Source organism: Colletotrichum phormii, assembly GCF_030913505.1.
Source record: "Colletotrichum phormii strain CBS 102054 chromosome Unknown BDP81scaffold_6, whole genome shotgun sequence".
Classification (NCBI taxonomy): domain Eukaryota; kingdom Fungi; phylum Ascomycota; class Sordariomycetes; order Glomerellales; family Glomerellaceae; genus Colletotrichum; species Colletotrichum phormii.
In genome coordinates, this window is record NW_026851448.1 from 1,823,311 (window position 1) to 1,839,862 (window position 16,552).

At 53.1% G+C, this 16,552-nt stretch overlaps 5 protein-coding genes across 5 annotated transcripts; 2 read left to right on the forward strand and 3 right to left on the reverse strand.

The window, feature by feature from the left end:
* Positions 1-888: 888 nt before the first annotated feature.
* BDP81DRAFT_314460 (uncharacterized protein) lies at positions 889-2,371 on the reverse strand (the record flags this gene model as incomplete). The annotated part of the gene is made up of 4 exons (XM_060583993.1): positions 889-1,201; positions 1,275-1,758; positions 1,828-1,892; positions 1,959-2,371. 4 exons carry the CDS (start codon positions 2,369-2,371, stop codon positions 889-891), a joined length of 1,275 nt encoding a protein of 424 aa, XP_060447718.1.
* A 611-nt stretch (positions 2,372-2,982) lies between these two features.
* Positions 2,983-3,231, reverse strand: BDP81DRAFT_423473 (uncharacterized protein; the record flags this gene model as incomplete). The annotated part of the gene is made up of 1 exon (XM_060590070.1): positions 2,983-3,231. Exon 1 carries the CDS (start codon positions 3,218-3,220, stop codon positions 2,984-2,986), a length of 237 nt encoding a protein of 78 aa, XP_060447719.1. The 5' UTR covers positions 3,221-3,231.
* A 1,030-nt stretch (positions 3,232-4,261) lies between these two features.
* BDP81DRAFT_423475 (uncharacterized protein) lies at positions 4,262-4,783 on the reverse strand. Its single transcript, XM_060590071.1, has one exon. The coding sequence runs from the start codon at positions 4,711-4,713 to the stop codon at positions 4,438-4,440; it is 276 nt and encodes a 91-aa protein (XP_060447720.1). The 5' UTR covers positions 4,714-4,783; the 3' UTR covers positions 4,262-4,437.
* Positions 4,784-9,549: 4,766 nt separating this feature from the next.
* On the forward strand, positions 9,550-10,308 carry BDP81DRAFT_197121 (uncharacterized protein). Its single transcript, XM_060582494.1, has one exon. The coding sequence runs from the start codon at positions 9,714-9,716 to the stop codon at positions 10,161-10,163; it is 450 nt and encodes a 149-aa protein (XP_060447721.1). The 5' UTR covers positions 9,550-9,713; the 3' UTR covers positions 10,164-10,308.
* Positions 10,309-10,848: 540 nt separating this feature from the next.
* BDP81DRAFT_423479 (uncharacterized protein) lies at positions 10,849-11,754 on the forward strand. Its single transcript, XM_060590072.1, has one exon. It carries the CDS (start codon positions 10,970-10,972, stop codon positions 11,429-11,431), a length of 462 nt encoding a protein of 153 aa, XP_060447722.1. The 5' UTR covers positions 10,849-10,969; the 3' UTR covers positions 11,432-11,754.
* Positions 11,755-16,552: the final 4,798 nt, after the last annotated feature.

Consider the following 16,552-nt stretch of genomic DNA (forward strand, 5'->3'; position numbering starts at 1 on the left):
TGAGAGCGAGAGAGCGAGACAGAAAAAAGGTATTCGATATGACGTGCGCGTTCAAGGATGTTTGTAATTTATCCTTCAAGGCAACAAGATTTGTTTTCTCACACCTAGAAAAGTTCGGATGTCATGTCCGTCTTACAGATGAGAGTGTAAGACGAGACGAGACAGTCCACGTTGTCGGTAAGACGGACAATGATCTAATTCTATTTCCACGAGACTTGTTGTATTTTTGCATGTCCTCAAATTTGGTGTTGCATGCACTGAAAGAGCGAAATGGGAACATGATGTAGAAAGATGCGTTCTTGTGACGCTAGTGAAAGGGTATATTTCAAGATTTATCGACATCGATATCGAAAAATGAGTAGAAGAATACATGCCATCTAGACGGTCTGATCGTCTTGAGCAGTTGGTGCTGCTACTGCCGAAAAAGCCTTCCAAAATTGTCGTGAGAACGAGAAAAAAAGAATAAGCGAAAACAAGCCAAGAAACACCTCCCCGGAATCCCAATCCAAATAACCCAGACAAACTGAAAAAAAAAAAAAAAAGAATATCAAAAATAAACTCCTCCCAAAAAAAAAAGGTGTGCCAATGACAAGTTCATTGGACATCTTGTACCTATGTGACTCCCCCTCCTTTCCAGCGATATTTTTGTAAACCCTCCTCTCACGTCTGCTTCTGTCGCATCCTCTTCAAGTAAATGCTCAATGTCCCAAACATGTACAGTTCGAATGGTAAAACGGATCTGGGTTTTCCCCCCTCCTTCCGCAAATAGCACGGCCGTAAGGTCCTTGCGTGGCTTGCGTGTTTGTTAGAAAAAAGGGACTTTTGTTGTTGTTATTGTTGGCTCTCTCTCCCCTTTCGCGTGCTGTTGGTTCCAATAACCAACAGCACTCACGTGTTTCGGCGCTGCTTGCATTTGTCGTGGAGAAGGTGGCCGTTCCTTGCCGTCGTCCTCGTGAACTCTGCGCCGCAATTAGGGCATGTCGCCTTGGTTGCCTGCCCAGACTTTTCTCTCTGGTGCCTCAGGAGGTTGCTAAAGGTAGAGAATTGTCTTCCGTTGCAGCCATGTTCCCAGCACTGAGGTTTGGGCCGGCTCTGCACCACTCTGACGTGCCCCCCTTGGTCCGGGGCTCCGGGGCCCATCGATGGCGGCACGCCATACATCAGGCTCGGGTCTTGTCCAACAGGCATCGAGTGTCGGCTTCTGCATTGGTTGTTATTAGTATCAAAACGTCTTTCTGGACAGCCCCCTTTCGGTTGAGTTTCTCACAACATACCCGTATTGCGCTGGTGGTTGGAACTGGTTGGAGTAATCCATGCCACCCATGCTGTAGGCCTGAGCCATTGGCGGGTATCCGCTCTGGTAGCCATGGTCTGATAGAGGTGGGCTGTAAGATGGGAGGTATGATGATGATCCCATTGACGTTGTTGGCTCTGCGAGGAGGGAAATCGGCGCCGGTGCTGTCGTGTACACGGGTACGCCCATCGTTGAAGAGACGTCGGGTAGGCTGAGGGGAGGCGAATGGATGTAAGGGTTGCTACCAGCTCTGTGGACGCGTGATGATGTCTTGGAGTCTCGACGAGCCATGTCCCTCTGCTTCTTCAGTTCCCTCTGCTCTGGCGTCAAAGTTCCCCGTGGTGGACTTGCTGTTACTGATCTGGATCCACTTGGGGGTGTGAGGCTGACGTCTTGGTGATGATGTCCGAGAGAAGAGAGGTTGTGTCCGAGTAGTGATCCGCTTGCTTCGGGGTTGTCGAGACCTTCAAGTTGAGCATGTTAGAGGATCCCAGAAGGTTACAAAAGGGGAGTTGAAGTGGAGGGTTAATTACCAGGCCAAGTGAATGCTGATCGGCTTCCCATGGTAAATGAAGGGTCAAATGGAATAGCAACAGTGCTGAAGAAGGAGGAAGTGTTAGATGGTCTTTATAGTCTAGTGGTTGGTACAATGTTGGAAGCGCACCTCATGCTTGCTCCAGTTCGCAGTGGCGGAGAGGACTGGTTGGAAGAGTAGTCCTGGGCGGGGTCCACTCTGACTAGAGGGGTCGAATCCGAAGTGTGATGTACCTCGTGTTCGTTCCACTCTGATGCGTTTAAGATCTCGGGTGGTAAGAGAGGGAAGGACGAGTATCCTTGTGAGTTGGAGGTTGAGAGAAAGGTTGCGGAGTTGGGCGGGTTGGGACTGATATAGCCGGAGGAATGGAGAGCCTCAGACCTGACCGAGGGGCTGGACTCTAACGGTAGCGTTCTGGGGGAATCGACTAGTTGGATGTTGGCGAATTGAGCAGCAGTAGCTGATACACGGCTCCCTGCTCTGGATCTGGGTGGAAGTGAGTAAGAGTCCTCGCAACCCTGCTCAGAAAAACTGGAAGCCATTGATAAAGAAGAAGGATGACGATGAAGAAACTCTGGATGGCACATACGGGCGAGGTTGTTGAAGAGTTGATGTCGAGATGTACTTGTTGCAAGAGTCTACCTTTGATGCGTATGTCCAAGCGTCGTTACCAGTTGAAGAGTTGTATCAAGGCAGTGACGATGTTTGATACTCGAAGACCCGGATCGACGACTTATAACGAGACCAGTGCGATCAGGCAACGATTTTGAGGTCTGGAGAAGGAAGGATTGCTTGCTTGCCAGGTGGAGGCTTTCGGTTCAACGAGATCACAGATGCTAAACTTGGATATCACCAGAAGGTTAAAGATCTCAGCCTCACAGGCCCAGGAGCGGGCACTGTCTTATAAATGGCAAGCGGGCAGTGAAAGCTGTGGAGATGGTAGCCAGATCCCGACCTCTGGACGTACCTTTTCCATCGCATGAGAGGAGAGAAGACACAAGACGGGCATGTTCAAAGAGACGAGCTACACTACATGGAGGTAAGTCCAGACGGTGGGCAGGGGTTCAGGGTAGAAGAAGAAGAGAGATGGGATTGAGTGACCAGGATGGAGAACAGAGTAAGGTACCAGCGCCCATTGTGTGTATACTGTTATGTTATGGGGAAGGGTGGGGGGGGGGGTGTGATCGCAATAACCAAGTGGACGAGGGGGGCGTGTGCTGTAAGATGGGGAACAAGGGCAGACTACTGCTTGGGGGAGAGGGGAGGGGGTGTAAACGCGGGTGAGAGCGGGCGAGAGAATTCCTAGCGCATGGTGTAAGAGCGAAAGCGCGCGCAGAGCGGAGGCACGATGCTAGAGGTGTGTGAGCGAGTGAGAGTGACATGCAATACATAATTAATAGGACCTGGGGGAGTGAGAGTGAGAGTGAGAGTGAGAGTGAGAGTGAGGGTTGCTAAGGTAGAGGGGAATGATGGGCAGATGGGCACAGTTGACGAGTGAAGAAAGACATGGGGCTGTGGCGGGGACGGGGAAGGGATCGATAGGCTCCAGCATTTCCAGCAAAAGCATTGGCAGCCGTAGCGAAAACGCCCTGGTCAACGTCCCTGCTTCGAGCTTGGGACGGGCTGCAGGGCTATGGCTAGTGCGCACTAAGGCACTGTAAGGTGAAAGAGGTGTGGAAAGTAGAGGATGGATCATGGATGACATCGCTCGAGCCCTGGCTGGCCGTCAGAGACGGGCCACTGGGTTCTGGGTTTCTGGTTTCCGGGTCTGTTCTGTTGGTACTGGGCCGAGGGGAAGGGCTCAGGGAAGACGACGGTCCACGGATGTTGGTGACGGGGAGGGGAGCCCTTGACTTGAACCCGTCCCAGCCGGTCTGTGATCGGGAAAGAGTGGGTAATGGGACATCAATTGACCTTATTCCCTATTGGGGCAGCAGTTTCGACGTTGACGGGGAACCAGGGGCCGTGTTTGTATGAGTACCCTGAGTTGAGAGAGAGTCTTCGATGATCGATCCGACGAGGTGCAATTCCAGCAAGCTAGGACTGAGGAAAGATGAAATGATGTGGTATCAGGATGCTGGACCTAGCAGCCGGTGTGTGTATGTGTGTGTGTGTGTGTGTGTGTGTGTGTGTGCCGAGGAAGACTGTGTATGGTTGAATGTGTGTGTGGCATCCTGTGTATCCATGCCCTCTTCAGGTTGTCCAAGTTGCAGTAGGTGACTGACCACTGGGCCCCAGGAAATGGCAGTGTTGGGCCGGGAGCCAGTATGTCGGGACGGCGGTTTTGCGTAGCAAACCTAGCCCGGCATTGGACAGGCAGAGCGAGAACTTGATGTTGGTCCGATGGGCTGTGACGCTGCCCTGTCCAACGACATGAGCCGAATTTTTTTTTCATTCATTGTTTTTCTTTTTCTTTTTTGCTTTTCCGATTCGTCTGTTTTCTTGGCAGCATCGACAGCAAGTCAGAGACCAGGAAGCACCGGTACGGAGTGTCCAACTCCAGATGGAAGAATGAACTGCTTCGATAGAAGGAAACCGTTTGACGAAGGACTCGGACACCAGATGCTCTCAACGGGCGGGTTGAGCAGTGCCCACAACGACGGGCGACTCAAATTGGGAACGAAGGAAGCGGAAGCCAATCCATACCGTTGCATTGCAGAATAACAAGATGCCCGGATAGGTTAGGTGAAGACGAGAGATTGACACGGGAGGACGGTTTAGAACGAGCTAGGTATTGACCGTCTCCATCGAAGTGCAGGCGGCGTTCAACAGAGAGATTACTCGAGCAGGACGTGTGCGCGAAACGGAGGGCGGACAGGAGAGGAGACCCGAGGAGAACGTGAAAAACTAGGTGCGGCAAATGGCGAGGGAAAGACAAGTCCATTGAACTCCCCCCCAGAGGTTGAAAACAAAGGATCGGGATCCTTGTCGCTGCTTGTCCGCATATGGCCCGGTCTTGGATATTGTGGTGGAGAGAACGTGAGCAGGTTGGGTGAGACGAGAATTGGAGAAGAAGGGGAGCAAAAAAAAAAAAAAAAAAAGGCCTTGGAAAATGGAGCTGTCGTTCGTACGGAGTGGAGATGTACGGTGCTTGTTCGGGAAAGCGCGAGGTGAGGTACGTCCTGTGTGGGTTGTCTGAAGCTAATCCCATTCAGGTCTAGAGGAGCGCCTCATGAGGAACCGGGAAGAGTACGTATTTCCCAAGGTATCCGTAAGGCAGGTAGGTAAGGTAGATACCTACCTGTACGTTCCTACGGGCGGTACGGCACAGTAAGGCGAGGCAAGGTAAGGAAGGTGCCGCCTTGGGAACGAGCAAGGCCCGGAGGAAATCACGACGATTGTTTCCTTGCGAATCTTCTCCAATGGAAGGTACCTTACCATACGGATACGGACTCCGTTCTTGCATGCCACGTCTAATGTGAAGAAAGTAAGGTAGGTCCGCCTCAGTCTAAGTTACCTTGCCTGCCATTAACTACGTTCGTACCGACGGTAGATATGGCAGTGACTCAACGGTATCCCGTGTCCACAGTCTGGGCTCTCTTTCTCATTCCATCCGTACGGAGTATCCGTATCTCACCAAGATGACTGAACCTGGGTGAGCGCAAACCACGACTAAATGAGTTAATACTATACGGGTATACGTCAAATATGGGGTTGTTGACAACTTGACAGACTCCGCCGCGCATCGGCTTTGTGTCGTCTCTCATTGCTCCGAGTCCGTATCCGGGGCAAGACATGGAAGTGGGTGTACGGACGATGATGAGCACTAGAATTTCGTACGGAGAACCTTACGCAGTACGCATATTGGGGCAATGTACATTCGGATGACGGATTACCAATACTTTAGTTTATGACCACCTCCAATCCGACCGGTACCGCAGCGGCAAATGGGACCTGCAATGGCTCGATTTAGAAGGTTAGACGAGCGTGTGAGATGTCTGCGCCAGGGTAGCCGCAGTGTGTGCGCTACGTGCGCTAGGCGTTTTGCTATCCAATGTCAAAGTCCCAAATTCAACACACGTCCAAGATGTGGGTGGGTGTCTTGGTGTGTCAATAATTGGCTTCTGTTCTGTTTTTCGACTGCCGCTCTCTTCTATTTCCCGACCTCCTTCTAATCACTTGTTCGTCTTTCCAAAATTGGGACAACTTTCTTTTCTCCTTGGTCTTCCAGGAGCGGGAGGTCGGACGACCTGAGCAAGGTACCTCGGCCATGTCAAAACTCGACGGAAGTCGTTGGGCGGCGACAGATGCATTCCCTCCTTATGATCAAGGTAACAAATGGAAGGCATGGATCTGGGAAGTTCTCCCGCGCGGGACGACCACATAGCGTCCGTCAGGCGTCAGCATAGAGAAACAAGCCAATAACGTTTCCCAGACCGACCTGGACGCCACACTGTAAATATCCGTAAGACACAATAGTGACTCGTGCCCAAATTCCCCAAGGTAAGGTAGTGAGATGAGGTGAGGAACTCGGGCGTCTCGGCTTATTTGACCAATCTTATGCCTGAGCCTGACCCGTCATCACCTACTAGGTACGGATATACCGTGTACTCTGCCTTCCACGGTTGCACCTTGCATCAAGTTTCTTTTGGAGACATCCAGTCAGACGATGAGTGAGTTTCCTTTTTGCTTTTCTAGGTCTTACGGGAAGTTTCTGCTCCCGGGGCCGTTGCTGCTGCCGTGGCCGAGTTGGGCTGAATTATTCGAGGCCGCCTATCAGTTCAGCTTGATGCAATTGACAGAAGCTCACTCCGTTCTGTCGAGCTTCTCTGCAACAACTCGGTTGGTGTTTCTATCTAATCATCATCTTACTATGTGGACACCTCTGGATGTCTACTCTGTACGGATACTTCGAACATCGTTCTCCCATTGATGTCGGATGAAGGTCAACAACCCCAGCTTGCTGCCATGCCAAGCAGTGAACCGTGCGTGCTCGAGATGCTAACTGGTCAGCTTCTGATCGACAGACCGTGCTGGACGAGGCCAACTCCGACTTTAAAGTGGATCTATGAGCAGGTAGGTACGGAGCACTTCACCGGGCTTACCTAAGGCAGCCGGCCTCGGTATACGGATACGTACTCCGTACACCTTGCTGGCCTGAGCAGTGACAACCTTGAACCTGCGATTCGAGAGGTGGAAGTTGGACATGGAAGTTGGAAATTGCCTGCCGCCGCCGCTCCGCTGGTCAATACGCGCGGAGTATCGATACTTACTGGGTGCTCAGAAGCGGAAGGGGCGCACAGACCATACCTACTGCGTACGGAGTACGGACGCAAACCCACCTCTCAGCGATGCAGCTGCGTTTGGCAAGGCTCACTCACCTCAGGCACTGACAGTCTTCAACCCCCATCTCCCTTCCAATTTCTCTCCCGCCGGCAGACTACCCCCTTGGTGGCTACTGCCAGACGCCGGCTGGCTTTGACCTCGTCCGGTCCCGAGATCTTGGTGCGGATGGGCGAGGCCAGGCCAGGCCAGGTATCTTAGGCAGTCGTCAAGATCCAAAGCAGCGAGGGCGGGCCCGGTAACGTCAACGGCTCAGAGTCACACCCACCCCTCCCCCGTCAACGTTGGCTAAGGTACGAAGTACCTCCCGTCGTATCGTCCTTACCACTCTTGCTGAGGTACTGATGGGAATGTCTATACGGAAACAGATACAGTTGCATCTTTCCCGCTGGGCTCCGTACGGATATTCGTACAGAGCACGCACGACCAGCCATCCAAGCCGCCCAATCACTTCACTCAGCCATCGGCAACCTGAGCAAGCGAAAAAAGTCCAAGTCGTTGGAATGGAAAACGTTTCGAGGTTGCCTTCACCGCACTATCAGTATCCGTACGGATACAGATGACTCCGCTGCACTGCCATCGCGACGACAAGGCTCCGTCCCCCGCCCATCACGTCGCCGCTATTCTCGCATGTTTGCATCGCCTTTAGGCAGACTCTTTTCTAAAGTCCTTGGCTGCGCTTCATCCTTCTGCACCTCGTCAAGCCTGTCAGTCCAGCTCGGCTGTCTACGCAGTAGTTGATCATCTCGTCTCCTCAGCGTCAGGCTGGGATGAGGAGACTCTGAGCCTCAGGCCTACCGCATCGTTGCCGCGCTACCTGCTCCTAGCACACCCAACTCATTTTCGAAGCTCACTAAACTAAATCACGGATAGGGCTCGCCCGGGAACTCGGGGCGTGGCTTGGTCTTTCGGTTTTGCAGTGCCCTTCTCAAGTTCTTTCTCGCGGGCGTTCATCAGATGCGCCGTCGTCCTCCCTAAGCTTCTACCGCTCAACAGCCGACAAAAGTCCCCCTCGAATCGACGCCATGTCATCATCTCCAACTTGTGGGGAAGAGCCTTCAATCAACATTTGTCTTCGGCCCAATCTCATTGAGTGACAAGACGATGCACATCAATGCCGATGAAGGGTGTTGCTTGGCCGTCAGCAGACAGCACATCTGCAGCGGTACAACTCAACCGCCGCAACAAAGGGACCTCGCATCGCACAACTGCTTATCCGACTCGACTCTAGAGTTCTAAAAGCACTCAAACAGTCCCACCACCACCAGCGTTATTGTAGCTATTTACCATACCCGCATACTGCGAGCTGTCCGTCCCTCTGGAACACCACACCCACGAGTCTTGACGCCACTCTCACTTGAGCCAACGTCGACTGTCACCATTGGCGGCGTTCCACCTGTCGCAAGCCCTCGCCGCTCATCGCTGTTTCAAGTCACTCCAGTGGCCATCCGTGGTCTTACACCAACGCCTTCATGTAGCGGCTGGTTTCCGTTGTGATCGAATTGCATCTGACGCCCGGCAACATTTCAAGCCGCTGGGTTGGCGTCCCGAAAGTGCTGCATATTCTAAATTAGACGGAGAGACCTAGGGCCAGCTGGTCCAATGTGCATTTTGTTGCTGCCTTGAGACGCAAAACACGATCGTCGCTCTTAGGCCGCTTCGAGCTGGACCCCCAGAGCTACACCTTCGGACGAGGTGCGGCCCCATTGAGGCCCGGGCTTGTGGACTGTACTAACGCCAGTCACCCTACTCACATCAGCAACGGGCTCAGGCTATGAGATGAGCCACACATTCCAAGCGGAGGTCTCCCGACTGACACATTAGACGGGTACCGAGAGCTTAAGTCATACAGCGAGCAGCCCCCCGATATGCAGCCCATCGTCGACGTTACCGGGAAAGTCCCTGCTACTGCGATATTAATCCCACAAGGCTTAGACTTCGGGGTTGGGTTGGTTTGGTATTGGTGACCATATTGTTTTCACCAACTCTAGCTTCCTCCTTGGCTACACAGTACCATATCCGAAGCATCTTTACGGATACTAGGATTATGATTCCCTGGCTTTTGGATCACAAAGCGTCTTCACGCACACCGGCCCATATCACACCTTGCTCGGTGGAAACATCCGATGGCGTTGACGGTCAGCGTTTATTTCAGCCAATTATCTCTGGCTCACCTCTTTGCACCATGCGGCCTGGTCCATGGCGCGCATGTGTGTGTCTAAAGCAGTGGACAGCATTCGAGCCACGAGATAGATCCCCGGTGGCTCGTTGATTTGCCGCCCAAAAGATAAGCGTTCGGACACAATGTGATGACCGCAGGAGCTGAGAAACTCAAATCGAGAGGGATAGAAGAGTGCCGCAGGGTGAAGCCGTACTAACGGCCAGATGTTACCATCGGCCAAGGAAGCACAGGGGCCGAATCGGCGACAAGCTGCGAGGAAGTGACTGTTTACTTGCGAGACCCATGCCTGTGAGAGCGGAAGAGCATCAAATATGACGCTTTGAGTTCTCACCACTCCCACTGTCATCGCGGATCATTGCGCTGATGATGTGAGATGTACGCATGCGCATGGAAGACGCAAGAAGCGGGAAAGATCGAAGATGACGGTCGGACAATCGTTGGCCAGATTTACGAGTTGCCAGACTAGGAAAGACTGCGAAACTTTGGACGAATCTCGAGGTTCAACACAAGTTCGGGTCGATGAACGACAAGCTGCAATGTTACGCTTGAATCCAGTCCCGGGACCGCTGCATTCCTACCCACGCCCCAAACTCGTCATCAGCGTGGACTCTTGGAAGCTAAGGGAACACCTGTCACTCTCAGAAGGAGACATCGCCAACTTACCGATTGTGGCGAGCGATGTGAATCTCGGCCTCGCCGCTGGCTCCCCACGCCTGACTTCTGGCTGTCGACGATTGAAGTCTAGCTTTCATCATCATACGGAGTATTGCTCAACGAATGCCAAGTCCGAGTCCAACGGAGTCACATTGACCAAGGTTGCAATAACCACTCCGTACCCGACCCGGACTTGGCTGTGTCCGTACGGATAACCCGAATCACCACGAATACACAGCAGAAGCTCACCCCCCAAAGCAGCAATGACGCGAGTGCAGTTTGCATTCTGACCCCCTGAAGTACGTGAAGAAACGACTGCCACGTTGGTGGCTGCCCATCAAAATGGAGACCAGACGACACGACCAGGGTTGCCTGGCACTTTTACTTTTTGAACAGCTCACTGCTCATGCGGCAGGCCACGGACGAGTGAGCTCCAAAATCTCGGGACTCGCCCCCAAGCTCCGACAGTATGGATGGGCAGCTTGATGGACCCCTTGGGACCCTTCAAAAGCAACGAACACAGTGCACGACCTGGCAGTTAATCCATCGTAAACGACTCAATGAGGAAAAGGCCGAGGTTACCAGGTCGTAAAACCAAACATTGTCGAAAGCACTCGGCACGCGAGGTCAGGGGCCCTCACTGTACCGTTGCACCGACGACGCTGCCACCCACGAACATTCACCAAATGAAAACCCTCACAGGACAACGTACTGCTTACTATTGCGTTTCGTATTACGGGCCCTAGAAATTTCGCCAGAGAAATCACAGAAGGGTCTTGCATCTTCACATCTCGCTCTTCACAGCTCACGCGGCTGCAGCCCACAGGGCTAGGGGTGTTTTATGGACTCCTCATGTTCCCCGTTGTTCTACAGCACACGGCACGCGGCATACAACAGTGCCCTGTGAACATCCCCGCCGACCAAGAAACCCACATGCGTGCAGTGTGCACCACAGAATCCCACTTTGACTGAGATTCTCTGCGCCCTCCCACATACAACTGCGACACGGAGCTGCAAAGAGATGGAAATGGCGCTCGTCTGCTACCTTAAAATTGTTAGCGTCACCGACTCTTCGGTGTTTTGCATTTCCCAGACTTCTTGGGGGATCAGATCATGGTTTTCTCCTGATGATTTGCCAGAAACGGCCTCTATGCGCAAATTGCCAAATCTGCCATGCTACTCCAAGGGGTTCGAATCTATGATGCTACAAGGTCCACCAAATCCCGGCCAAATGACACAGTCTTTCAACGGAAACCTTACTGTTAGCATGATCGACTTTTCGGAATGTTTGGCCGATGGGGGGAGGACTGTGCCTCTTACCCCGGATTCACCTCGACCGGGTCAAGGTCGCCGAGCGGCTGTCGAAATCTCCGACTTCATGAAGGCTCGAACGAGCTCTGATGCCCTGAAGGCTCACATTGAAACCAAGACGCGGGCGTTTACTGGAAGATTCAGGTTTGAGGCCACGCACAACCACCAATAGCTCTTCTAACCCTCGGCCGACCTCCGGACTTTTCGCGGCGGCACAGACATCATAGGCCGAGTTGCGGGCGCTCGTCGTTATATGTCAGCAGATTAGAAATGCGATAATGGCGGCGCCGTGCCTCAAACCATGGCGTTTCTAGGTCGAACGCCGCCAATATCATTGCGGCTTCACAGACCTCACAGACAGGCGGGAAACAGCCAGGTATTCTTGAGTACGCCGAGTACCCGACGTCTTCTGGCCCTGTAGGGCGGGGCGATTTAGGGCTGCCTGCACGAGACGCATAGGTCACACCACACGACAGACTGCATGCTCATGTTGGGAAAAGGGTTGAACTGCCTCTTCTGGTTTGCTCTGCGTGTTCACGAGCGCAGCCAGAAAAGCCGCGTATTCTTCCTGCCGATTCGTCGACAAGATATGCAGAGGGGCGGCACGGCTTTCGCTGCCTCGACGTCATCCAAGATTCAAGTACCCTCACAAATTCTCAAACTGTAACCATCACGAATTGTCGCTGTTTTGTACCCGAATGGCTTCGATCCGACAAATTTTTTTTTTTGGCAAAGAGATATCCGTACTAACCCCAAATTCGAGTACTGCGCCTACGACGTCATGGTCTGTTCGTAGACCAGCCGGTACCGTGGCTGGCCAGGCGGACGGGGCCTTTGTACGTGGCCGTACGGATACGCCCTCATCACGTATTTTACGCTTACACCTTTGACCAACGAAACCCTTCTCCGTACACTCGTACATACACGGCCATTAGACACACTCAGAATCCTTCCGCTGCCGCCCCCAAGCGTTCCTCCCAGCCCTACGAGGGGCCGACCGCTCTTCATCTGCGTCTTGGGTTGCTCCAAAGTCTGACATGCAGCGTCAGGTTCCAAAACAGTACACGCTCGCCCGTACACTCTCAAACGGAAAGACTGCGTCTTGCAGCACACCCCTTGTCAAAAGATGAGCTGAAGCACTGGATCCCAATTGACATATGGCCGTCATCTGCACGCTCGACGTGGCCCAGCACTGTTACATCCAGTTGCCCTGTGGACTTGAGATGCTGCGGCTGTGCCGCAGACGAGTAGACAGACACACCACATTATCCACGATCGTTGGCCAGACCCTGGCTCCTTCTCTATTATGGGGACTTTAACGAATTATTGCCATTGCACTCTGTACGGATATCCAAGTCCACTCTGCTTACGACTCTTTTGGCACTTTGGTATGGCGGGACCTGATATATCAACCCGAACCTGCCAATCGCCTTCACCCAAAACCCCGCAAGAGTGCGAAGAAAACATTGTTACAATCTGGCCTGGCCTGGCCTGGCCTGCGTGGCTTCTGGCCGTGAAATGCAACGGCGCGATCCATCCCGAACGCCTTTAATCAGGTTCATGCGAGCATGGATGATTTGGCTCATCGGGAGGATTCAACGTCTCGCACCAAGCGCCCTACGAGGGGCATGATCAAGAGGTGCCAGAGGCACGCCCCCCTCCTGATGTCGAGAGATCGATCAACTTGGCGGCGCACCACCCGCTTGCAATGGCGCACTTAGCACACATTGTTGTCGCGCTTTCTTCGATGCACAACATGTGTCTGGCCAGTTGTGGTGACGGCATCTGACCACTCGTAGTCGGTGCCCTCCGCCGTCGACTCGATGCGGCGTTTATGTGTGGAAACGAAGATAGACTGGAATTGCAGTGCCAACCACGGACATTATCGACCGATGGCATCTGTTTTCTATCATTATCTCCAGACGAATCATGGCGGTGGTCAAGTCAGATGAATGTGCCCATCGCCATAATCAACGAAAATAAGTTCGGCAAGCGCGTTACGAGCGTCAGCAAGGAACTCTCGTAGACAACAGGTCAGCATCTTCAGACACCACAGGACAATTTTGGCCAACGCAGCACCGCTAGGTACCTTCTTGCGTTCGCGGTCGGACTTTCAGATTAACCCCGTGGATGTGGCCGAATCGGCTCATACGCCGATGTGACTCGGAGCACTTGGTCTCGCCTCAGGTCCTCCGGACCTCGTGGGCGGTTTACCATACGGCCGTCCGGGGAATTGGTAAGGGGGCGCACGGCTTGTAGGGCTAGGCGACTGATGCATTGTGGCTGACGGTGGTGGACGACCTGGTATGTCTCAACTTGGAAGCGGCAACGTCTGAGGGACTAGCGGCGAAAAGATCCGATCTTGAAGCTTTGCATTCGCAGTATGCGTACAATGCAGAAGCGTCTTGTTGTCGCCGTCACGGGGTGGTAAGCCGGACGCCCCCGCCTCTGGCGGTAGTCACGATTTGGAAGCACGATGTGTATCGAAGGGCACGACATGGAAGAATGTACGTGAGCCTTCTGTGTGACCCACGTCTCAAAAGCCCGTCTCACGAAGGGGGAAAAGTCAGCCTTGTGTGTCCTAGATATCTCTTCTCACCTCAGCCCGACCCCGAGCTGGCCAACTTCAACTACATGATCGCACTCTGGATCCGCGAGCGTGGCTTGAGCGGTATGCACGCGATCCTCCCAAAACTGTGGCTGGGGTCCCGGTGGTAACGAGGCGGTGACCTGCGCAGGGAGGTCGATCCTATGGCCCTCACGGACCAACCACCGCACATCGTCCGGGCATTGAGGGGAATGACAGATTCTAGGCTCCAGAATTACCTTGTTGCTATTTTGGACGGTGGACAACATCTCGATGGCTCGATTATGATTTCACGGAGAGCGGGTGTGCTCCATTAGTGTCCGGGTCAGGCGCTGGGCCGACGAACGAGTGCGAGTCTTCGCGGGGAGAGAGAGGGTGTAGACAAGAAATGGGGGAGGGGAAAGACCAAGATGGAAGGATTCGTCGAGCGATGGGTGGCGCAAGGTACAGCGAAGCCAGCGCACAATGCCGCCATTCCGGTCGATGAGGAGGATTCATCGACCAACCTATATCGTCCCCACGATAGCTCATGTCAGACGGACCTAGGTCCGGCTTTACGGGCTAGGTGCTCACTCATAAGAGAATATACAGCAGACGGTGAATGGAGAAAAGAAGGGCCAAGCACAGTAAGTCCGCCCTACAAACAATCTCCATACAGTGACGAAGCAGGCAAACGAAGGAGCCTTGAGCAAGGGGTGGCCGTGTTCTGGGCTCATGTAGCTATCAAAGTCTTGACTGAAGCTCGACCCGGTTTGGAAATGTCCTCTTCCCGAGTCCCGACCTTGCTCATTACGTGCCAGGCAATGACGTTTTGAGCTACACCGCAAGCAGGACCCCTTTCATTACAATCCTAGAGATATCATAGCCTCTCTTAATATTTCAAATACCACATCCCAAGGGGGAAGTTTCTGGGACCGGGATGCACATCCTCAGATACCTTGGCCGGTTCAAGCAGTCCTAATAGTCCCATTCTCTCGGTGCTACTTTACCTTTGCGGAGTCCCCAAAGTAAAGCAACAGCATGTCAATGGCCATCCATATGGAGGGATCTCCGCCTCTGCAGTGCTCGGAGTCTACAACGACTGTCCAGGGCAGCCCTACAAGGAGACCATGTATGGAGGCCATGGATTACTCCCTGGACGTGGGAGGTCATCCTCCTTGGCCTTCTTCATCTGTCCAATATTTGGTTTACTGGCTTGGCAATAGGTAAATCGTAATCATCCCCTTGTTGAACATGTAAACGAAATGACTTCCTCTAGCTATGTACGGGTGCTGCCTCGTCGCTGGACGACTTCGACTAACTTCGGCTGGACTTATCAAGTTATATCAGGCTTCCATTTCGTCGTCCCGTCTACTCGAGCTGTAGATTTTCGATGAACTGTAAATTGATCTACTCGTTCTCAAGGAGATGAGCAGGGTACACGAAGAGGTCGAAAGAGAGAGTACGGAGTAACGACACAGACAAGAAGGAAAGGGAAGGGGGTTCTTCGTTCGTCACCCCCAACATCACTCTTCTCCTCGAGCATCCGTACATCCCAATCCACAATTCCACATCCCCATCCCACTTGGGTCTCCTTCCGCCATGGCCTCAGTGGGAAAAAGGCAAGGATCTCGATCCTCCCGCTCGACTCCTCTCCCTCGTTCTTGGGTTTGGTTTTTTTCTTCTTCTCCCACCCTTCTCTGTATCCGTACGGATATCCCACTCACATACACACTCATCTTGACCTGCTTCCTCCCTGCTTCTTCCTCCTTCCTGCCGCAGTGCACAAGCCCCCATGTCCACCACCACCACCACGAACCGCCATCACCGCCACGACCACCCCCACCTCACTTTCTCTCTCTCTTTCCCCATCTATCTCCAGGTCTAGGACTAGTTAAGCTTGTTGGAGGCCGAGAATGTTGTATCGTTACCTAGAGGGTGCTCTGGAACTCCGCTTCTGGCAGGAGTTCGAAGAACCGACGCACGTGTACAAGTACAGATACCCATACTCCTTGACTAATATTGAAGCCACCGGGGCTGGCGGGGGGCTGCGTACGAAGAAGGGCGTATGTATCTTCCCCGAGACTCGGAGCGATGAAGGGAAGGGGGAGTTCAGAATACTCCCAGAACAGAAGAGATCTGCCTCATCTAGTCCTTCCTACGTTTGGCTTCTGCACTTCGCCTCATCACTTTACATTGGTGCCTACTTTACCTTCCCTTTCGAACCCGCCGGTTTCCCGCGGGAAGAAGGGGAAGTAGAAGCAGCCAGGGGGAAGGAGAAAGGGTCTAGTTCTGCCCACCTTCATATCGATGGACGTCTGTATCCCCCCTCTCGATCAAGCTTAGACGTAGGACTTTTTTTTCTGGGTTTTCTCCCCCAACTCCCCTCAACGGTTTTTGTACACTTACATGAGACCGGGTTAAGGTATACAAGGAGAAGAACTTCATTATTGGATGAGGAAGTAGGACTAGGACTAGGACTAAGACGAGAGAAGGGGGGTGATGGGTGTGGTGACAGCAGGGCAAGTTCCGTAGATACCCTCCATCACCCCCCTCCCCTCTCTCCATCAGACCATTCACAGCTCTTGACCTGGACTCATGAGGAACTCGCGGTAATTGAACTCCCCCCCCCCCCCCCCCCCCTTCCCAAGCAATTACAAAGCCAAAGTTGATCCCAAGAAAGACAGGGCATAGTGGCAATCTTGGTATTCCGTAGGCTTGGGGGAG